Source organism: Rhinatrema bivittatum, chromosome 2 (assembly GCF_901001135.1).
Source record: "Rhinatrema bivittatum chromosome 2, aRhiBiv1.1, whole genome shotgun sequence".
NCBI lineage: Eukaryota > Metazoa > Chordata > Amphibia > Gymnophiona > Rhinatrematidae > Rhinatrema > Rhinatrema bivittatum.
In genome coordinates this window covers 377,172,206-377,195,754 of record NC_042616.1, presented here as the reverse complement: position 1 = coordinate 377,195,754, position 23,549 = coordinate 377,172,206, and the positions used below count along the sequence as shown (strand labels likewise).

At 46.1% G+C, this 23,549-nt stretch overlaps 1 protein-coding gene across 1 annotated transcript in view; it reads left to right on the top strand.

Moving 5' to 3' along the window:
- CTNNAL1 (catenin alpha like 1) overlaps positions 1–23,549 on the top strand; it is an 852,902-nt gene that overhangs the window by 469,116 nt on the left and 360,237 nt on the right. The window contains 1 exon segment of the mRNA XM_029589981.1: positions 22,307–22,494. Coding sequence (XP_029445841.1) covers positions 22,307–22,494 — 188 coding nt within the window.

Sequence of the window (23,549 nt, the reverse complement as noted above, 5' to 3'; positions counted from 1 at the left end):
ATAGACTATGGAGCGAAAGGAACAAAGGCAGGCTTACCCCTGCCCAAACTCCACCTAAGAGAACAGAGGCTTCCTTCCTCTCAGTCTACTGATTCCTAATCCTGAATAGGAAGTTCTCAGGCTGCTCTAACCCAACCTAGGACTGCATTTCTGTGGTCACTGCTAGAGGGGTGTGCCATAGCAACTGGAATTTGCACTATTGAATATACCTTCAAAGATAGCCGAATAGGTTTAGCCGGCTAACTTTGCTATCTGGACTGTTTGAATATGGACCCCATAGTGAATACTAGAATCTAGGAAAATTGCTACTACCACACCCAGCTGTACATTTTGATCTGGTTGTCAGGGAGCAAATTGCATGTAACTCAATTTGTGCTCACTGCAGGCCCAAGACTATTTTTTTTAAATTGTATTTCCTTCCAGCTGCTCTAGCAGAGAGGTGGCAAAGAATTTGGCTAGTTCACTGGTTTCTTCATGTAGCTTAATAGATGCTAACTTTGCCAATTCATGCAACATTACTTTTCAATCGACTCAACAAATGTTAGATTTTCACAGACTGCTAGGCTCGTGCTTTATGTGCTGAGGAGCACTAGCTATATGATGGCAAAGGGAAAAGATTCTTGTCATAAAATTATGGTTCTCAATCTTGAACATGTTGAAACCCCCTCTCACTCCCAATTAATTAATCTCTGGCTATGAGACCCCCTCCCCACCACCCTACCGCCTTTGTCACTTGTCTCTTCCATTTTCTGTAATGCACGCCCCTATTAGTAATTAGCAACAGTGTTTTTCTCACTTAAAATAGCATGTTTTTGTTAATAAATAGAGTGGAGGAGGAAAACTAGTACAAAATTTTAATAATGGAGTCCCAATATGTCAAAAAAGCCCTTTTATTTACTTGAATTAGTTTTGAAAAATAAACTTTAGAAATGTCATTGGATGTCTATAAGTGATAAACCTTTTGTTTTCAGAATATTATCATTTATAAAGGGGGATGAAAAATAAACAGCCTTGGGTGCCCTAAAACAGTCAGTCTCTCCTGTGATTTAGCAAGTTACATCTGTTCAAGTTAATTTTTTTTAAATCACCTTTTTAATGAGTTCAGCTGTACATAATGAAAGTATTTAGGGCTTTGGATTCTTTCTGAAGCTTAGGCTATTACATGAATGACGTGGAGAAGTGGCCTAGTGGTTAGACCAGTGGGCTACAAAAGAAGGAAGCCAGGTTTCAAATCCTATTGCTGCTTCTTGTAACTTTGGGCAAATCACTGCTCCTGATGAGATGTAAGCCTGCAGAAATTGTGTTTTAGGCCTAATGCAACGGGGGTGAGACATCTGGGTCAACAGGGGAGAGTGCAGACTGAAGAAACAGAGGGGTCTGGATGAGCTCAAGATTGACTGGGCCAATTACCACTTTGAATTGCTGCCTTTGTACGGGGTAGGGCTCCCTGCCCGATGAAACTACTGAGGACTTCCGGGTGTGACGCTTCAGGGCGGAGCCGGCGGAAGGGCTATAAGATCTGACCCCCCCCTGCGGCTCGAACCCCGAGGAGAAGGAGATAATTACCACTTTGAATTGCTGCCTTTGTACGGGGTAGGGCTCCCTGCCCAACGAAACTACTGAGGACTTCCGGGTGTGACGCTTCAGGGCGGAGCCGGCGGAAGGGCTATAAGATCTGACCCCCCCCTGCGGCGCGCAGCCGACGCCGGCGTGCTGCCTAAGCTGCGCGCCCGGCTTTGCCCGAGGCCTGGGACCTTAGAAGTCTTCGAGCTTTACTTCATATAGTAAGTGCAGATTCTTATTGATTATATTGATTTTCCGAATCCTCCATTAGAGGGAATCAACTTTAGAATATCTGGATAGAGTTGAGGACTTTTTATTTCTTTGTGACTCCTTTGCTGGTACAGTGAGATGTCACATACAAAAAGGAAGGGAAAACTGAGGGAGGTGATAACCATTTCCTCCCCAGTAACCACTTCTCAATCGCAGCCTAAAATTGAAAAGTTCTTCAACCCTGTCCCAGAAATGACTCCCGATGTTGGAGACGCTGTGATGCCCATTGATGAGCACAAAGAGGCATCACCTGCCTCACTTCTATCTCTAAGTTCGGGAGCGCCGAATACACCTTCACCTCCCCTTGTTGGTCCATTACTATCTCGACTTTATGATTTAAAGTCTCCCAATATAGGGGAAAAAGTAATACAAGAAAGAGGAAGTGTGGTGTCTTGTATTTCGGATGAAGGTAATAGCTCCGACACACACAACAGTGTGGTTAGTTTAGGAGCATTGGAATCAGAAGCCAGTAACCCCCAGGGATTTAAAAAACCTCCTAAAATAACATTGGAAAATGTCTGGACTGCAATAATGACATTAGAAAAATCTATCACTGTTTTAACCAACGTAGTTACAGATGTTAACAATCGGATGTTAAATATGGAACAACAAAACGAGACACAGAAGTCACAAATACAGGATATTGATCAGAAGATTCAAAAAATAGAAAAAGTTCAAACAGGTTTAATTCAAGGGGAAGGCCAACAGCAGAAAAAATGGAGAAAATTGAGAATGAACTGAGATATTTAAATTTGAGAGTGATCAATTTTCCACAGGTTGTGGGAATTTCAGTTCAGGAGCAATTTAAACAGTATCTGGGAACAGTTTTGAAAATCCCGAAAGAATCTTTACCGCCATTAGCAAAAATCTATTACCTACCTGAAAGGAGAGGGAAAGAACAAGAGGACCAACAAAATCAACAAGCTCAACAACAAGGACCATTGAATGTTACTGAATTGCTAGAGGTATCTAGTGAGGAAATAGTTCAAAAAAGGGGTATCGTCCTTGTTAAGTTTATTTTCCCTTCAGATAGGGATTTGGTGCTTAAATTATTCTTAAGGAATAGATCTGTTAAATATTACAATCAACAAATATGGATCTATCCAGATGTCACCAGAACTACTCAGAGCAGGAGAAGGGAGTTTCTAGCTTTAAAACAACTAGCAGAGAAAGTAGGAGCCCAGATGTTGATTCGTTACCCCTGTAAATGTATGGTAAAATTAAACAATGTAAACTATATCTATTATGAACCTTTGGAATTAAAAAGATTTTTAGAGGCTAAGAATTTGTTGGGGGAGTTGGCTTCTGTATAACAAGTATTCACACAATGTTGAATAATGGGGTAAAAAATGTTCCAGTCTGTGTAAGTAATATTTACTTTTAGGATATATGCTCAAACTTAAAATTTTTGACTCCCTCTATTTCATAGTACCCAGAATGTCTAAATGGATATATAAATGTTCAGGTATTTCCTTTTTTAATCTGGTTGTAGAAACTAGTATTATTATTTAGTCATTCGTATTGTTAAATGATATGTATATGTCATGATTTATAAATTTAATAAAGATTAAATTAAAAAAAAAAAAAGATTGACTGGGCCAACTGGTGGAATAATTGGGAAAAACTGGGAATGCCCTTTGCATGAGCATGTTTTAAAATCTGCTTACCTATGCGCTTTAAAGCCAACAAAGTCCATTTGCTCAACTAACTGCTTAAAATTAGGAGCATGCTTACAAACAAGCGTATTTTAAATCATATTTATGCAAGTGCGCACATAATTTAAAATTCCAACGTATGTCTGCTCGTGCGCCCACATGCGTGTTTTAAAATAAGCCTGTTTGATTTGGAACTCACTGGGACAGGGAAATACCTACAGTCCTTGAATGTAATCTTCCCTGAAGTAGCTGAAAGATAATGCTATTGTAATTCTATTTTCTGTATCTGGCTTTTGACTTCTTACTCTTCTTCCCACTCCTTTGTGCTCAAACCCATCTTATTGACCTTCTCCTCTATCTTTATCACCCTTTCACAGTTTGCTTCAGTTCTACATCTCTCCTGTCCTTCTTTCCCATCTCTGACTTGCACCCCTCCAACTACCCCTCCAACCCCTCCAATTCGCTGTGTACCTCTTCCACTCCTTAATATTTCCTCTGACTCTTCCAACTCCCCTATTTCCCATCTTTCCCTTTAAGAACTTGAAATTATATATTCTGGACTCCCTATGCTTTTCCAACTGTAAAGTTGAACTCCACTGTAAATTATCAAGCATTTTGTCTGTTTTTAATTATTATAATCTGCCTTGAGGCCATTCTTGGTAAAAGGCTGAATATCAAAATGTCTACAAATAAATTAATTTATTTAATGTATTTTATTTACTTATTTATTGACTTGCAGTATTTATGGCACCTTGCCCAGGTCATCTTACAGTAACTAATGAACTACCTCAGTGTTTCCTAATCAGTGTGCCTTCAGACCTGATCAAGTGTGCCATGAAAAAAAGACCACTGCCTGATGTTCTGATCCTGACTCGCACCTGGGCTCTGCTTTTAGCACCTTGCAGCAACAAGAGATACCAGTGGTGGTACTTAAATGTGTAGGAGCTCCTTTCTGAGAACGTGTTATTATACATGCCTCTCCTTCCTAGCTACAGCTTGCGCCTTGGAGTGTGGCAATTAATGGGCAGTCTGAAGGGCATGAATAGCTGGGACCGGCTTTGTGCAGCACAAGCAAATGCACACAGCACCTCATCTTTCCCCTTCTGAGCTTCCTCTTTCTAGTCTCTATCTTAGCCCCTGGCTGAGTGAGAAGGAGAGTATGAACAGCACTGGATGTGACTCAATCTGAGTGTTGGAATCAGCAGCAACGGTGGAGCTCGAGCAGCCATTGTAACTAACAGAACTGGCTGCTTGCAACACACTGACATCTCCCTCTTCTACACATATACAGAGAATGAACTGTCCCATTGTGATGTGTCTCTGCCCCCTCTCTCCTTTTGTTTAAAAAATTGGAAGAGAGACTGGTGGGGCTTTCAGTGCTTCTTTAGCTTTTCTTTTCTTTTAACCACATGAGTCCTCTCCATGTCTGCAGTGCCTGCCCTGTAGAGGCTGGTGTGCCACGCATTTTTGTTAATGCAGGTGTTGCTTGGGCTTGAAAAAGTTGGAGAACACTGAACTATCTATATATGGCAGTAAATAAGATAATGGAAGTGGCTAGAGAAATTTAATGCAAAATAATTAGCCACTTTTATTTTTAAAAGTTATATTCTGCACTATCAACATTTCTAGGCAGAGAACAGAGGAACACTCGAAAGTATATATAAACTAGCAACTGTACCCGTTCTACGCCCGGGCGGCGAGCCTTTTTATTGGCACGTTAGCTGAAAAGGAAAAACTAAATTGTTTTCACCCAGGGCAAGGGACGTGGAGGCACATTTGCTAAAACCAGGGCTGGCAAAGTTTATTTACCAAGCTGTCTCTCGCACTCTCCCACACCCCCTCTCCTCCCTCACACACACATTCTCTCTCACCGGCATCCCCCTCTCCTCATATAGGCTCTCTCTCTCTGAAACCCACATTCAAGCATCTCCCCACCCACCCTCTCTTACCTCCCATGCTCTCTCTCACACCCTCCCCACCCCCTCTTACCAACCATGCTCTCTGTCACCCCTCCTCTCTCACACACACATTCTCTCTCACAGGCATCCCCCCCATGCTCTCTCACACCCTTCTGCTCTCTCTCACTCTCCCCTCCCTGACACACATTCTCTCTCAGTGGCATGTTGCGGGAACTGCGCTGTTCGCGGCGAAGATGAAGGCCCGGCGCGCCGTTCACAAGCTCTAGTACCTGCTTGTCCATAGTAATGTGGGTGCCAGCTTCACTTCATGAGCAGGCCGTGGGTTGGGGGTGAGGGTTTGATGGTTGACTAGATCTTCCCGTCTGTCAAGTTTAGGGCAGTCGTGGTTTAAATTCAAACCACTTGGGATTAGGGAACTGATTGGCTCCTGGGACGTGGGGCATGCAGGGTAAGGGGTGGAGTTGGGTGAGCTGGGGGTTAGACGTGGCAGAGTAAGCATTACTTGCCTGCCGGCATCGGTTGGAGCTGCATCCCACCCACCCGCCCTTATGTACAGTTGTCTGTTGTTTGGGGTATTATCCGTTTGTTGCAGCTGGGATGGGTGGGTTGCCCGAGCCGGTTGGGGTTCAGACTGGTGCTGAATGGTTGGCTAACTTGACGGTGGTCAGTTCCGGTTCTTCGGTGGGAACAACTGGGTGCAGTTGTCTCACGTGTGGCTCCTTGCTGGACTGTGGCAGGGGTTTCCATGCACGGCTCCTTGCTGGGTGGCGGCAGGGTCGTGGGAGTGGCTATAGTACAATGCTGGTAACAGGTCGGGTGGCCTGGTGGTGTTCGTCTTGCTGGTTGGTGGCGGATGTTCACTGTGGGCTGGTTATTCCTTGCTTCTTTTGGGCTCAGGCACTTGGATTGTTTTGTGAAATAAAGTTGCGGCCTATTTGATTCCAATCTGTTGTCAATGTATTTATTGTATTTGTTATTCCTCAGGGGGGATCCCTGGCACAAAATACAATGAGAGTCTATATTTTGAAAGGTTACTATATACATCTTATACCTAGCCCAAGGGAAGGGAAGTCACCATTGAAGGAAAAAAACCCAGTTTAATTATACCTGTGGGTTTGCAACCTGGGGGGGGGGGGGATTTCAAGACAATGCCCTCAACCCTAATATCACACCCTGTGCTTTCCCCAGGAAGTTACCGATCAACTACCGTAATTCTCCAAGGACAAGCAGGATGGGAGTCTTCACGCATGGGTGACATCATCAGATGGAGCCCAGCACGGAAAACTTGTCGAAGTTTCTATAAACTTTGACAGACACACTGAGCATGCCCAGCATGCCACTAACCATGTGTCCACGTGGGGACCCTTTTCAGTCTCTCTTTTTCCGCAAAGCTGAAGCCTCGTGGCTGTGAAGCTCGCACTTTTTCTGTGAGAAATCACATTTTGTCTTCCTTCCCGCATTCCACCGGGTCCCTCCATGTTTTCAGGGTTTTTTCCTTATCGCTATCGGTAAATTTTTCTAGTACTTCACCTTCGGTTACCAACAGTGTTGCCTGTCGGTGGCCACCGGCCATTGACTGCGTGCCACATTTCAAAATGGTGTCATACGGCTTTCACCGATGCCCCTAGTGACCCCGGATCATGTCCATCACAGACCCCCAAGAGGTCTGAATCCTTTGCCTGGGGGCTTCGCATGATGTCTGTGGTTGCAATCTTTGTGCCCAGATTGACCCCTAAGGGCCGTTAGGCATGTCTGGACAAAATGGAAAAGCTGTTCAGCACCAAGAAATCGTATCCGTCGTCAGCGTCTGAGACTTCTACACCACAAGGAAAGGGAGTCTCTGCGTCAACCCCCTTGGTATCCCCTCCGCTACTGATCCTCAATCCCAAGGTAGTGGCAGGGGACTGAGCGAGGTCAACCTATTCTCATTCCAGGTCGGGTTTCTCCCCGTCTCCATCTGTCCCATGGAAAGACAGAAGTGAGCACAGAGAGAAGTCGAGGAAACGCTGACACCACTCATCTTCTTTTAATTCGGACCATGGGAAGGCATTGACCGCATCAGTGCCTCCCTCGAAGCGGTCTTGTGAGGAGAAGGTGCTACCCTCCGGTCCTTCAGATGATTCACGGCGATCCTCACTGATATCGGTGGAAGGTTCGGTTCCTCTCCATGACTCCGGAGTTGAATCAGTTCTGCTGCCTCCCCCTCCTCATGCTGTTTTATCCTCGGCAGCTTTTGAGGAGGAGTTAGAGAGGCATGTGAGGTTGACGGTTGGCCGGGCCCGGCAAGGCACTGAGCCTCAGGTTCCTCCGGTACCACCTCCGCCTCTAGAGCTGACTCCATTGGTGCTTGCACCTCTTGGAGTGGCGGGATCTGTTGCTCGGTGTCTTGCCGACACAGCCAGCTCCGATGCCCGAACCCCTTTGTTGTCGAAGGGCGCATCGCTGCTGTCAACACTGGCCCCCATCCTGGAGAGTGATTCCTCAGATGAAGATGGTCCATTGGGGTCAACTGCACCTCGGCCGCACACAACACCCCGGCAACCTCTGGTGCTCTCGGCCCCATCAGGACTGATGTCGTTGGTGCCATCAGTGCCCCCGAGGCTGCTGGATCCCACCAGTGCCCTCAGTTCTGTTTTCATTTCTGCCAAAGCCCCCGCAGCCCTCTGGCTCCCGCGTCTCTGGATGTTCAAAGCAAGGGGGAAGACCCCTATGATCCCTGTGAAGGAGAGGCATCTTTTTCCTCCACTGAAGAATCAGAGGACTTGCCTTTGGAACCCTTTCCACCGGAGGAGAGGCAGAATCCCCTCCAGAGGATCTTTCTTTTGCTGATTTCGTTAAGGCCATGATGGAGTCTGTGCCTTTCCAGCTATTAACAGAACAGGATTCTCGACACATTGGAGATCCTGCAATTTCATGATGCTCCTAAAGAAGTCGTGGCTGTTCCAGTACATGACATCTTTAAGGAGCTAGTCATCCGTCTCTGGGAATACCTCATTTCCATTTCTCCTGTGAACCGGAAAACGGACGCAATCTTATCTGGTCCAGCTCTCCACAGGGTTGGAGTGCCGTCAGCTGCCTCACCAGTCAGTGGTGGTGGAATCGGCCTTAAAGAAGGCAAAGAGACTTCGAACTCATGCCTCGGCCCCCCTGTCTGGGAGCACAGAGCTCTGGATGCTCTCAGACACCGGTTGTTCCAGGGCTCTATGTTGGCAGCTAGGATTGCTTGCTATCAACTTTATATGGGCAAGTACTCCAGAAACCTCTGGAAACAAGCCCAAGAGTTGGGAAAACGCCTCCTGCAACAATTTCAGGAGAATTTCCAGAAAATAGTTCAGCAGGGCTTGGACTGTGATAAACACAAAGTCCGTTCTGCATATGATGTGTTTGAGACAGCTATGAGAGTTGTCACAGCAGGCATTGGGGCTCGTCTCATGGCCTGGCTATGTGCTTCTGACCTGTTGCCCGAGGTGCAGGACCGTCTGGCAGATCTGCCCTGTACAGGGGAGAACTTGTTTGTGGATAAGATTGGAGGTGGTTGCCCAGCTGAAGGACTATCATGAAACCCTTCAACAGTTGTCAGCCAGCTCTTTGGACACTCAGCCCTCCAGCAAAAAGCCTCCTAGACAATATCCAAGTCAGCCTTTTTACCGGCCATGCAAGTACTACCTCTCAGCCTCTAGATTGAGGCCTCAATGGACACCGGCAAGACCAAGGGCTCGGCAATCCCGTATGCCTCGTCTGACTCCTGCCCCCTATAAAACCCTGTCACGGGATTTTGACTGGCAGCCAGGGGGTTTGAGCCAGCCAACCCTATCCAGGGTGCTGAATCCCCAGTATGGGTCCGCCTGCAACTATTCGCAGAACGATGGACGACAGTTACCGCTGACCACTGGGTCCTGTTCATCATGAGGCAGGAGTACAGATTGCATTTCCAACAAACTCCCCCCACTCTCCCCCTTGTCCCCAGTGGAGAGGCGAAGAGAATCAGCAAATTCTCTGAATAGAGCTCTCCACCCTCTTAATGGCTCAAGTGGTCGAATCAGTACTGTCAGACCAACGGGGGGATGGATTCTACTCCAGGTATTTCCTGATTCCCAAGAAAACTGATGGCCTTCGCCCCATTCTGGACCTGAGGGAATTAAACTGGTTTCTTGTCAGAGAAAAATTCAAGATGGTCTCGTTGGGCACTTTGATCCCCCTCCTCAAAGCTGGGGTCTGGTTCTGTCCCTCAATCTCAAAGATGCATATGCCCATATCCCCATTTCTCCAGCGGATCAGAGGTATCTCCGGTACCTGGTAGAGGAAAATCACTACTAGTTTCATGTACTGTCTTTCGACCTTGCGTCGGCACCCCACATCGTCACCAAATGCTTGGTGGTAGTGGGGGCCTGTCTTCGGAGACAAGGAGTTACATGTCTTCCCTTACCTCATCAATGATTGACTTATCAAGACCAACTCCAGGCAGGGAGTGCTACGTTTCCTGCAGTCCATCATAAGCGCCTTGGAAAATCTGGGATTTCTGATCAACTATCTGAAATCACATTTCCAGCCATCACTGCAACTGGACTTCATTGGGGCCAGATTGGACACTGTCCAGAAGAAGGCCTTTCTGCCACGAGGCAGGGCAGAGACCCTTGCTGCCCTTGCTCGAGTAGTCTCTTGGTACCCCATGTCTCGGCACACCAGTTTCTAAGGCTTCTGGGACATGTGGTGACTGTGCATGTCACTACGTTCTCTTGGCTGCACAGGCGCAGAGCACAGTGGACATTAGATTCCCAGTGGTGTCAAGCTCATGTCCTGCTAACTACTCTCGTGTCCTGCTAACCACTCTCCTCTGGCAGTTCTTCATGTGGTGGGAAACCCTATCCAATCTGGAGCTCGTGTCCTGCTCGTGTCCTGCTAACCACTCTCCTCTGGCAGTTCTTCATGTGGTGGGAAACCCTATCCAATCTGGAGCAAGAGATGCCCTTCTAGTGCTCACAGCCACAGATCGTCCTCACCACAGATGCATCTCACGTGGGTTGGGGGCCCATGTTGCAGATCTCCACACTCAGGGCCTTTGGTCCCTACAGGAGAGGTATTCCCAGATAAATTTCCTAGAGTTACGGGCGATCTGTTACGCCCTGAAGGTGTTCAGGGAGCACCTACACAACAAACTGGTCCTGGTTCAGACCGGCAATCAGGTGGCGATGTGGTATCTGAACAAGCAGGAAGGAACAGGGTCATACCTCCTCTTTCAAGAAGCAGTCCAGATGTGGTCATGGGCCCTTGAAAACAGCATCTTCCTCTGGGCCGTGTATCTCTCCGGGACAGACAGTGTCCTGATGGACTCTGAGTCGGGCCTTCTGACCCCATGAGTGGTCCCTGAATCAAGAGGTAGCAAACCGCATCTTTTGCTTTAGGGGGTCCCCGGCCATAGATCTGTTCGCTTCTCCAGAGAACAAGTAGGTGGGCCGATTCTGCTCTCTGGGATGGACAGATGGGATTGGTGTCCGATGACTTTTCATGTCACTGGGGCACCAGTCTGCTGTATGCTTACCCTCCCCTTCCGCTAATCTCGAAAACACTCCAAAAGCTCCAACAGGACTGAGGCACCATGATCCTGGTTGCACCCTTTTGGCTTCGCCCGGTCTGGTTTCCTCTTCTATGGGAGCTGGCCTTGCACCCTCCAATCTGACTGGGGACCACTCTGGATCTGATCTCTCAGGACCGCGGCTAACTTTGCAATCCCATCCTCCGAGCCTTGTCTCTCATGGCTTGGATGTAGAGTGGGTGATCGTACAGGCTCTGAGCTTTTCGGAAGGTGTGTCTCAAGTCCTATTGGAATTCAGGAATCCTTCCATGAGAAGATCTTACAATCTCAAGTGGAAGAGGTTTTCACATTGGTGTGTTGGGCACGGTCTGGATCCCCACCAAAGCTTCTGGACTACCTGTTGCACCTCTATGAATCTGGCTTGCAAACAGCTTTGGTGAGAGTTCACCTTAGTGCCATCGAAGCATACCGTCAAGGGAGGGATGAGGTTTCCATTTCCACCCATCTGCTCGTGTGGCGGTTCATGTGGGGCTTGTTGCAACTTAAGCCTCCTAGTCTGCCCCCAGTGGTCTCCTGGGACCTCAGTGTAGTCCTGTTCCAACTCATGAAGGCTCCATTTGATCCCCTATGATCTTGCGATCTGAAGCACCTATCCTGGAAGGTTATCTTCTTGGTGGCAGTTACTTCAGCATGCAGGATCAGTGAGCTGCAGGCTCTGGTGTCATGATCAGGTGCATATGCAAAACCACCTTAAGTTTCTTCCAAAGGTGGTCACGGAATTCCATCTCAATCAGTCCATTGTGTTGCCTTCCTTTCTTCCAAAGCTGCATGCTCACCAGGTGAACGTGCACTGCATACTCTAGATTGAAAAAAGGGCCCTGGCCTTTTACCTGGAATAGATGGCACCTCACCTCATGTCCATTTAGCTTTTTGTCTCCTTCAGCAAAAACAGTTGGGAATCACATTGTCTAAGCAGACCTTATCCTATTGGCTAGTGGACTGTATTTCTTTTTGCCACGCTCAAGCAGGCCTGCAGCTTGAAGGTCACGTCAAGGCTCATTCCATTCGGGCCATGTTTGTTTTGGTGGCTCACTTGCATACCATCCCCATTCACGAGATATGCAGGGCAGCGACCTGGAGTTCCCTCCATACGTTAAGAACATAAGAACATGCCATACTGGATCAGACCAAGTGTCCATCAAGCATAGCATCCTGCTTCCAACAGTGGCCAATCCAGGCTTACAAGTACCTGGCAAGTACCCAAAAACTAAGTCTAAACAATGCTACTGATGCTAGTAATAGCAGTGGCTACTTTCTAAGTCATCTCGATTAATAGCAGGTAATGGACTTCTCCTCCAAGAACTTATCCAAACCTTTTTTAAACCCAGCTACACTAACTGCACTAACACATTCCCTGGCAACAAATTGTGCGATGAGTGATAAAGAACTTTGTTCAATTAGGGGTAGATTTTTAAACAGCGCGAATAGGCCTACTTTTGTTTGCGCTCCAGGCGCAAACAAAAGTACGCTGGATTTTAGTAGATACGCGCGGAGCCGCGCGTATCTGCTAAAAACCTGGATCGGCGCGTGCAAGGCTATCTATTTTGTATAGCCAGCGCGCGCCGAGCCGCGCAGCCTACCCCCGTTCCCTCCAAGGCCGCTCCGAAATCGGAGCGGCCTTGGAGGGAATCCTCTAACGCCCTCCCCTCACCTTCCCCTCCCTTCCTCTACCTAACCCACCCGCCCGGCCCTGTCTACACCCCCCCCTTACCTTTCTCCGGGGATTTACGCCTCCCGGAGGGAGAAGTAAATCCCCGCGCGTGAGCGGGCCTCCTGCGCGCCGGGCCGCGACCTGGGGGCGGGTACGGAGGGCGCGGCCACGCCCCCGTACCCGCCCCCAAAACGCTGCCGACACGCCCCCGAAACGCAGTGACGACCGGGCCCGCCCCCGACACGCCCCCGACACGCCCCCTCCGAAAACCCCGGGACTTACGCGAGTCCCGGGGTCTGCGCGCGCCGGTAGGCCTCTTTGAATGTAGGCATACCGGCGCGCAGGGCCCTGCTCGCCTAAATCCGCCCGGTTTTGGGCGGATTTAGACGAGCAGGGCTCTGAAAATCCGCCCCTTAGATTTTAAATGTGCTACATGCTAACTTCATGGCGTGCCGACTAGTCCTTCTATTATTCGAAAGGTAAATAACCGATTCACATTTACCCTTTCTAGACCTCTCATGATTTTAAACACCTCTATCATATCCCACCTCAGCCGTATCTTCTCCAAGCTGAAGAGTCCTAACCTCTTTAGTCTTTCCTCATAGGGGAGTAGTTCCATCCCTTTATCATTTTGGTCGCCCTTCTCTGTACCTTCTCCATCGCAACTATATCTTTTTTGAGATGCAGCTACCAGAATTGTACACAGTATTCAAGGTGCAGTCTCACCATGGAGCGATACAGAGGCATTATGACATTTTCTGTTTTATTTACCATTCCCTTCCTAATAATTTGTCAGATTTGTGAGGCAAAATTTGGGTAAAACCATGCTGACTTTGTTCCATTAAACCATGTCTTTCTATATGTTCTGTGATTTTGATCTTTAGAATACATTCCACTATTTTTCCTGGCACTGAAGTCTGGCTAACGTTCACCTCTCATTGTCTGGACAAGGATGGATGATATGACAGTCATTTTGGTCAGTCGGTCCTCCGTAATCTGTTTCAGCCGTGTAAACCCAACTCTTCCTGCCTTGGGCCGTTTCCTTGCATGCAGACTTGCTCCTTCATTTCTAGCAGCATTAGTTGTTGTGCACGTTTTCACCTGTTCTGTGTTGCCTATGTTGGGAGTAGCCTGTAGCTACATAATCACCCAGGTGTTAGGACTACCATACTGCTTGTACTTGGAGAAAGCAGAGTTGCTTACCTATAAAAGGTGTTCTCCAAGGACAGCAGGATGTTAGTCCTCATGAAACCCGCCCGCCACCCTTCGGAGTTGGGTTTCTTTTGGTTTGTTTTATTTTTCATGAAGTCCTTGTTATCAGACTGAAGAGAAACCCAGAGTGGTTAGCGGCATGCTGGGCATGCTCCGTGTGTCTGTCAAAGTTTCTAGAAACTCTGACAAAAGTTTTCCGTGCTGGGCTCCATCTGATGATGTCACCCTTGTGCTGTCCTTGGAGAACACCTGTTACAGGTAAGCATCTCTGCTTTCCCTCCCAACCTCCCAGTAATCACACCAAGTAACAGATTAAGGTGTTTCCTGGCAAACAGCGAAGAAACTGTGAGTAAACATGTACACTGGCACAGATTAGGGAAACATGATGTCATCACAATTAAGCGATTTTACTATTCGTTAAGCTTTACATCATTTAACAGTTCACTGGAAAATTATTCATTACAGCTATAACAGTCAGGCTATAAAATTGTAACTTGGGGTAACCCAACTTTTGGCTGCAGTCCTAGTGTGCACACAAATGAAAAAAAGAAAACAAACACTGGTGGGGATCTTGCAGGAGTGGCATTGTGTTTTTTTCTGTCCCCTGCTCACCCAGCTCACTAGTTGCTGCATGTGATTCCCTTTGGGTACAATCCCAAGCTTGGTCACAGCTACTCAGTGCGGTTCCTGAGACAAAGCACAAATCTGCTCGGACATGCAGGATCTGCATTAGTGCTTACACAGCTGCTATGCTGGTAAGGGGGGAGGGTTATTTTTTTTTTCAAATCTGTAGCTCCAACTCACAGGACGAGTAGGGTGGGGGAAAGAGACTCCCTTCTCCAATACACCCCTCCAATCCCTCAGTTCACTATTAGGGGGAAAATGGCTTCCGGTCTCTCCAATTCAAGTCTCTGGATCGTGGAAACAGCTTCAGTACTGCTTCCTTCAGCTCCTCCACAGCAGAAGCTGCTCTCCTAGCAGTGTAGCCTGGCCTCTCTCTTCCTTACAGCCTAGGAGATTTGAAAACGAAAGCCCACTCTGCTTTTCCCCTTTTCATCCTTCATTTCTGCAGGAGTTCTACAGCTTCCATTGGCTCCTGAGTGTCAGAATGTGAGCCCTTGGGCTGTAGGGATGTGAATCGTTTTTTGACGATTTAAAATATCGTCTGATATATTTTAAATCGTCAAAAATCGTTACAGGCGATATTTAATAGGAATTCCCCCGATTTATCATCAAAAATCGTAAATCGGGGGAAGGGGGAGGGCGGGAAAACCGGCACACTAAAACAACCCTAAAACCCACCCCGACCCTTTAAAATAAATCCCCCACCCTCCCGAACCCCCCCAAAATGCCTTAAATTACCTGGGGTCCAGAGGAAGGGTCCCGGTGTGATCTTTTACTCTCGGGCTTCCGGTGTGTTGTAGAAATGGCGCCGGCGCTACCTTTGCCCTGTCATATGACAGCAGGGCAAAGGTAGCGCCGGCGCCATTTTGTTTTTTTGTCCCCCGACGTCAGGAGCGTAGGAGATCGCTCCCGGACCCCCAGGGACTTTTGGCCAGCTTGGGGGGGCCTCCTGACCCCCACAAGACTTGCCAAAAGTCCAGCGGGGGTCTGGGAACGACCTCCTAAACTCGAATCGTTATGCCGTACGGCAAAATGGCGCCGACCATACGGCAAAACGATTCGAGTTTAGGAGGTCGTTCCCGGACCCCCGCTGGACTTTTGGCAAGTCTTGTGGGGGTCAGGAGGCCCCCCCAAGCTGGCCAAACGTCCCTGGGGGTCCAGCGGGGGTCCGGGAGCGATCTCCTACGCTCCTGACATCGGGGGACAAAAAAACAAAATGGCGCCGGCGCTACCTTTGCCCTGCTGTCATATGACAGGGCAAAGGTAGCGCCGGCGCCATTTCTACAACGCACCGGAAGCCCGAGAGTAAAAGATCACACCGGGACCCTTCCTCTGGACCCCAGGTAATTTAAGGCATTTTGGGGGGGTTCGGGAGGGTGGGGGATTTATTTTAAAGGGTCGGGGTGGGTTTTAGGGATGTTTTAGTGTGCCGGTTTTCCCGCCCTCCCCCGATTTACACGATATTTTAAAAAACAAAAACGCGACGATAAGATTCCCTCCCCCCCCAGCCGAAATCGATCGTTAAGACGATCGATCACACGATTCACATCTCTATTGGGCAGTGGTGTGGTTGAATCAGCCTAGCAGGTGTACCTGCTTGGCCCACACTGTCAGCTGGTGGACTCACTTTTGCTAGGACTGGAGCTGGATCTTCACCTGTTCCTCACAGGCTGAGCTTTGGATTCTGGGGCCTGGCAGGGCTTAGGCGAGAGTCTTGAAAGAAGCAGTCGTACAAAGTCGAGACACGGGCAGTGGTCAGGACTGACAGTGAGCAATGATATCTGGGACCAGGCCAAGGTTGGGGCAGGAAGCAAGCAGTCAGTATCTAGATCCAGGCTAAGATTGGGACAGTCAGCGAGCAGTCAGTATCCGGGTCCAGGCTAAGGTCAGGGCAGGCAGCAAGCAATCAGTATCTGGGTCCAAGCTGAGGTCAGAGCAGATGGCAATCCGGAAGAGAAGTCAGTATCCGTAGCAGTTTTTAAAACCAGGAATCAGGCCAAGTCAGACAAGGCAAAACAAGACACTGAGGACCAAGACATGGGAGGGACCAGCAGCCCTCCTATGGTTGGCCAAACATTACACTGTAGCTTCCCCTATCCCTTCCATCTCATGTCTTTTATTTTGTTAATCCTTTGATGGTAGCTTCTGTAGACAGCAGCTCAAAGATAATAAAACAACTGTTTTAGCTCCAGTTTTTTGTTTTTTTTCCCCTCTCAGCCAGGACAAGTATCAGACTGAATGCTGCACAACCTTCAGTTTTTAGCAACATCCTTTTTTTTTTTCTGGTGCTAGGGCAAATAGAAACCCCAGGTAAACAAAGCAAGTCTGAAACATCACTTGAAGAGGGAAAACAAAACTCCAGTTTGGCTTACTTACCTGATATAGCATAAGCTCGGTGAGGCAGAGAAGCAACCTTTTGAAAACGAGATCACATATATATGAAAGATGTAACCAAACTTATTGGGGGCTGCATCAATTGCATGAATGGATAGGGGGACTGCAGCTCTGTTTGCTCATCGCTGATCTAGTGTGTGCTCTACTACTTTGTTAATTAGAAAAATGGGAATTTATGTTGTATATTTTTTGGCTCAATTCTGTCAGGCTCTGGGTCACATGATATACCTCGCAAGGGTCAGTTTGGCTTGCTTTTAAAAGCTGTTCAAACACATGCTGCAGGGTAAAATTACAAGGGGTTCAGATAGATGTGGCATGGACTGATTTTGAAAAAATCTTCCTGGCTGAAACTTCCTGCAATGTGTCCCTGTTCTGATGCAATCCATACTGAAATCCAAAAAAATTAGCACATAGTCAACAGTTAATCTCATAAATGAAATGAAGAGAAGAGGCATGGGGGTGGCTTGCGGGAATGATGGCTACTACCCTTATTCAATAAACATACACAAGGTTAATGCGACTCCAACATTGCTCTATGCTTCAACAGCAAGAGGAAATGTGGGAAAAAAGATATGCATTCACAAATAAGCGTGGGAATAGCTTGCTTGTTGCGGCAGTTATTACCCTGAACCAGATTAGCCTGATGCTTCACTTTCATTGCATATCCAAGCAGCTCTCTGCTTCAATGGCAGGGGGAATGAAGAAAAGAGGATTTATATTCAAACAACCAACAAGGACTAAATCGCACAGGCTGGAAAAACAAATAAACGTGGGAGTAGCTTGCTTGTTGTGACGGTTACTACCCTGAACCAATCAAGCCTGATACTTCACTTTGAATACATATACAGCGCAGCTCACTGCTTCAACGGAAGTAGGGAATGAAGAAAAGAGGATTTATATTCAGACAACAACCAACAAGGACTAAATTCCACAGGCTGGATAAACAAATAGGCGGAGTAGCTTGTTTATTGCGGCGGTGACTACCCCATACCATTTAGGCTTGATACTTCACATTGATGCAGCTCCAGCACTGCTCTCTACATCAATGGCAGGGATGGAAGGAAATTAGAACCAAAAAGTTACCAATAAGGGCCCTGACCTCAGCGGTCAGAGTAATAGATAAGTATGAGAAAAATAAGTACGAAAGCTTGCTGGGCAGACTGGATGGGCCATTTGGTCTTCTTCTGCCGTCATTTCTATGTTTCTCTGTAAATATGCTGCATTAGGGAATTGATTTCTCCCAACTACCTCACAGTGTGCTCTCTAGAAATGGCTACTCTGGGACTTTCCCTGAATTGGTGCAGATCTCTGGGTTCCAGCAGACAGAACTGAATAATTCTTCTGAGCAAGATACAGTTGAGATCCTGAAGATACTCTCTGAATAGAAATCCTGTAGTAGATTCACACTTTTTCAATCTTCCCATTTGATTCCAGAAGGCAAAATCCACTCTTATAACCAACTGAGGTAATCTTCCAATGTAGGTGAGGAGTATGGAGCTAGCTTCCCTCTCTCACAAGACCACCTTCTGGTTCTCTCACTCTCGGTCACAAGAAGACTCTCAAAATTATGGAGGCTTGGGGATTCCATCTTTAGTCCCAGCCACTTTCCTAGGATGGAAGCCTGAAAGAAAGAATAAACACTAAAGTGAACTTGTGAGTTTTATAGAAACACAATCCCTGCCAGATACCTCCTATTGGGGAGGGTCTGAAAATCATTATAGTCTTACTCTCTAACTATTACTCCAGTAACTGTGAACACACTGATGCAACTTATGAGGGACACATTCTGGGTCCCCTTATATATTTTTAAAGAATAAGTGGTTTGAATAATAATAATGGGTGATATAAATTACCCTAGTATTGACTGGGTGAATGTTACATCAGGACATTCTAGAAAAATTAAAGTTCCTAGATGAAATAAATGACTGCTTCTTGGAACAACTGGTACATGAACCAAGAAGAGGGGAAACTATTTTAGACCTAGTCCTTAGTGGAACACAGGATTTGGTGTGAGAGGTAACACTCTTGGAGATGGAGCCACTTGGAAATAGTGATCACAACATGATCAAATTTGACTTAATAACTGGAGAGAGGGCACTTAAGAAATCTACTGCGGCAGCATTTACTTTCGAAAAGGTGACTATGATAAAATGAGGAAAATAGAAAAAACTGAAAGGTTAAGAGTTTACATCAAGCATGGCTGTTGTTTAAAATACCATCTTGGACGCTCAGACCAGATGTATTCCACATATTAAAAAAGGTGAAAGGAGGTCTAAATGACTACCAGCAGTGTTAAAAGGTGAGAGAGGGTATAATAGCTAAAAGAACATCTTTCAAGAAATGGAAAAGGGATCCAAATGAAGAAAGCAGGAAACTGAATAAGTACTGACAAGTTAGATGCAAAGCATTGATAAGGAAGGCAAAGAGAGAATTTGAAAAGAAGCATGCCTTGGAAGCAAAAACTCACAATAAAAACGTTTTCAGGTACATTTGAGGTAAAAAGCCTGCGAGGGACTCAGTTGCACCATTAAATGATCAAAAGGTAAAAGGGACACATAGGGATCACAAAGCCATAGCAGAGAGACATTTATTTATTTATTTATTTTATTTTAACGATTTTATATACCGACAACCGTTTGCACATCGTATCAGTTTACAGATAACTTAGAACCATAAATATCAAATAGGCATGGCCTTTACAAAGAACAAAAAACAAAAAGAACAAAGAACAAAAGACATGAATCCTTTGCTTCGGTATTCACTGAGGAAAATGTAAGAGATATACCTATGCCAGAAATGATATTCAAAGATGATTCAGAGGAAATGAAACAAATCTCAGTGAACCTCAAAGATGTACTAGGGCAAGTTGACAAACTAAATAGTAGCAAATCACCTGTGGACCAGATGGTATACATCCCAGAGTGCTGAAAGAACTGAGAAATTGAATGATGGATCTGATATTGGAAATTTGTAAACTATCATTAACACTGTCTATGGTACCTGAAAATTGGAGGGTTGTCAATTTAATGACAATTTTTAAAAAGGGATCAAAGAGTGATCCAGGAAACTACAGATGAGTGAATCTGATGTCCATGCCAGGCAAAATAGTTTCTTCCATCATAAAGAACAAAATTGCTAAAGATATAGATTTGCATACTTTAATGGGACAAATGGCATAAATAAACATGTGGATAAAGGTCAGCCAGTTGATATAGTGTATCTGGATTTTCAAAAAGCATTTAACAAAGTCCCTCATGAGAGCCTTCATAGGAAATTAAAATGTATGGAATAGGGGGCAGTGTCCTATTGTGGATTGCCAACTGGTTAAAAGATAGAAAACAGAGAGTAGGGCTAAATCGTACATTTTCTCAATGGAGAAAGGTGAATTATGGAGTGCCACAGGGATCTGTTCTGGGACCACTGCTTTTTATTATATTTATAAATGAGCTGGAAAATGGAACAAAAAGCGATGTGATCAAATTTGCCGAAGATATAAAATTATTCAAAGTTGTTAAATCACAAGAGGATTGTGAGAAATTGCAAGAGGACCGTACAAAACTGGGAGACTGGGTGTGCAAATGGCAAATAAAATTGTATTTATTATTTTTATATACCGACATTCAATCTCAATCAAGATATCACACCAGTTTACATTCATTACATTCTTTTCTTCTGTATTCTTTTCTTCTGTATTCCTCTCCCATTCCATCTCCTTCCCATTCTTCTTCTCTACCCATTACACTTACATGAAACCGTGGGAGCCACAGCATCCATAGGCCCAGAAACAGACAAAATGAGAGCATGCACGTCTGGTTTATTGCTGCTGAATTTTTAATCAGCCACATGCGAAAAAACGGGGGTTATGTTCGTGGCTAGGCCTTGCGCATGCCACGTGCATTTTCAAAGGGGCCCGGCCTCATGCGTAACCCCCGTTATGTGCTGAAAAGCCAGGCCCAGATAAAGGGGTGGTTCAGGGGCGGGGCTGGAGGCAGCCGGTACAGCGACTATTTGCCTAGCGGACTGGGAGGGAACTTCCCTACCTCCCTACCTAACCTTCCTTACCCTTCCCCTCTCTACCCCACCCCCTAAACCCTTTCTCCTACCTTTTTTTTTTTTTAATTTTGTTGCTTACTGCTCCGTTGGAGCTGTAGTAACTTGCACGCGCTGGCAATCCCTTCCCCAGTACAGCAGCAATGGTCGCTGTACCGGCCGCCTCCAGCCCCACCCCCAGACAACCCCTTTCCTTTGGCCCTGCACTTCTGCACATAACGGGAGTTATGTGCATGGCCGGGCCCCTTTGAAAATGCACGCAGCGCGCGCAAGCCCAGCCACGCACATAACCCCCATTTTTTTACGCACGTGCCTGATTAAAAATTCAGCGGCAAGAGCACTTATTTATTTATTTATTTATTTATTTATAGATAGGCTTTTCTTTGCCGACATTCTTAAGGCACATCATGCCGGCTTACATTGAACTGAAAAGGAGGAAATACAATGAACAGAATAACATATCATAGTTAAAGCAAATGGTGTAAAATATGAGCAAAGTAAAAACATTATCTGATTATATATGATAACATAAAAGAACTGATAGGTAGGGTGGAAAGGTAGAAAGAAAGAAAAAAAACTTTGTACAAACTAAAACAACTTTATCTTTATCATTGAGTATGTAATACAGGGGTTACAAATGTGCAGAAAATTCCAGGGGAAGAGGGTAAGGGGCACAGATGGAAAGGGGAAGAGAGGAAGGGGTGTGGGGCACAGGAGGAGAGGGGAGGAGGGGGGAGGGCTGGCAGTGGAAAGTCTTAGAAAAGGTCCATGTAGGAGAGGTCTACGTAGTAATTGAGTCAGGGTATATTCTGATCCATATTCCTATATTCCTGATCCATGCAGTTCTCCTCCTCATTTGGTGATAAATGAACACTGGAAGGCAAGAAGCCAATAAACCAGAAGTGCATGCTCTCATTTTGTCTCTGTTTCTGGGTCTATGGATGCTGTGGAGCGGACTGCTTAATTGGAGCAGACTGGGAAAGGCCCAATCTCATTGTCGCCCTTATGTTTCTAAGATTAGGCCCCCCGGCGCGTGCCATCCACACATGGGGGTGTGGCCCACGGATTTTATAACATGCGCCTGCCGGCACGCACATTTTATAAAATCAGTGCGTCCATGGAGCGCATGCTTCTTTTAAAATCTTCCCCTTTATTTTCTACATACCCATAACCGATGGATTGATAATTCTAAATTTTTAAAACAGGAGCATGTAAATGTGAGGTTCTCACTTTATTCTAAATAGTGAGTGTCTCTACTTTTAACTTTATATTTTAAACACTTTTTAAACTTTTCCCATTTTCTTTTTTCACTGAAATAGCCTTTTCCTTCTGAATATGCTTTATTTTCTTTATCCTTTGTCTTTTTTTTCAACAGGAGAAACAATTGCACAGCTAACAGATGTGGGCAGCTTGGACCAGCCAGAATCTGATGGAAGAGTAACAATTTTCACAGATAAAACAGGAGTGGTGAAAGCTGCAAGATTGCTGCTTTCTTCAGTGACAAAGGTGCTTGTACTGGCAGACAGAATAGTCATTAAGCAAATTATATCTTCCAGAAACAAGGTATTCAATTTTGCTCTTATTACTGAAACTGTAATCCATGCTCTGAAGCCTCAGATAATGTAATTCCCTTCTGTGCATTCCAATTAATGGTGAAGATTCTTTATGAAAATAACTTTCCTTGCCTTAGCTTTTGTGTCTATATCTCTTTGTGAGATAAGACCTCTGCAAATGTGTCTTCCATCTACTTGGAAAACTGTCTCAGTACTAATGAAAAAAATATGATTTGTTGTACAATTTATTAAATATAACTTTCTGTGTGAAATTGGGCTTGCATGCTGTGTTCTCTCCAGTTAAAGAAATGAACTGGCTAATGCAGAACTGTAGTAGTGCTATAGAAATGCTAAGTAGTAGTTGTAACCCTTTTTTGTTGGATTGGATATATCCCGAAGGGCCATCAAATCATTGATATGTTGGGACTGTGTCCATTAGCATATTTTCCCCTTTTTGCTTGTGTCAAGGTATGGGTTCTTTCTGTTGGGGCAAAGGATGACCTTCAGTGCCCAGGCATTGCAGTGAACTCCCCTTCTGTTGCTAACTCTTATTCTGTGATGGTGTTGCAGGGAACAGGCGGGACACAACTCTGGGTGTTCAAATACATATTTATTTTGATTTCTTCAAAATAAATAAATGTTCAATCAGCAGATTACTGTGTCAAATTACAGCTGGGTTACACTGATTTCTTTTACTGAACTTCCTTAAGTTGTGATTCTGCCCTCATGGGCAGCCTCTTACCTTCTCTCTGCCTGGAGGTCACAGTCCCCGGACTTCCTTGCGGCTGGAGCCGCTCCTCAGTCTGCCCTCTGCGGCTTGAGAGCTGCCGACCACGCTGGGCCTGTTCCTTGGCCCCGCCCTGCTCTTCGGCATTAGCAGCAGCATGGCCGCTGGCCATGGTCCTGCACAACTTCCTGCTTCCTGTTCCTAAGGCGCGGGCCGCACCTCTTCACAAGATTTAAGGGGCCCACGGCCGGATATGCCCTGGGCCCCACCTGATGACTATTTCCTGTCTCAGCCCTATTTAAGGGCTGCTTCTCCACTTCTGCCTTGCCTTGCATTGG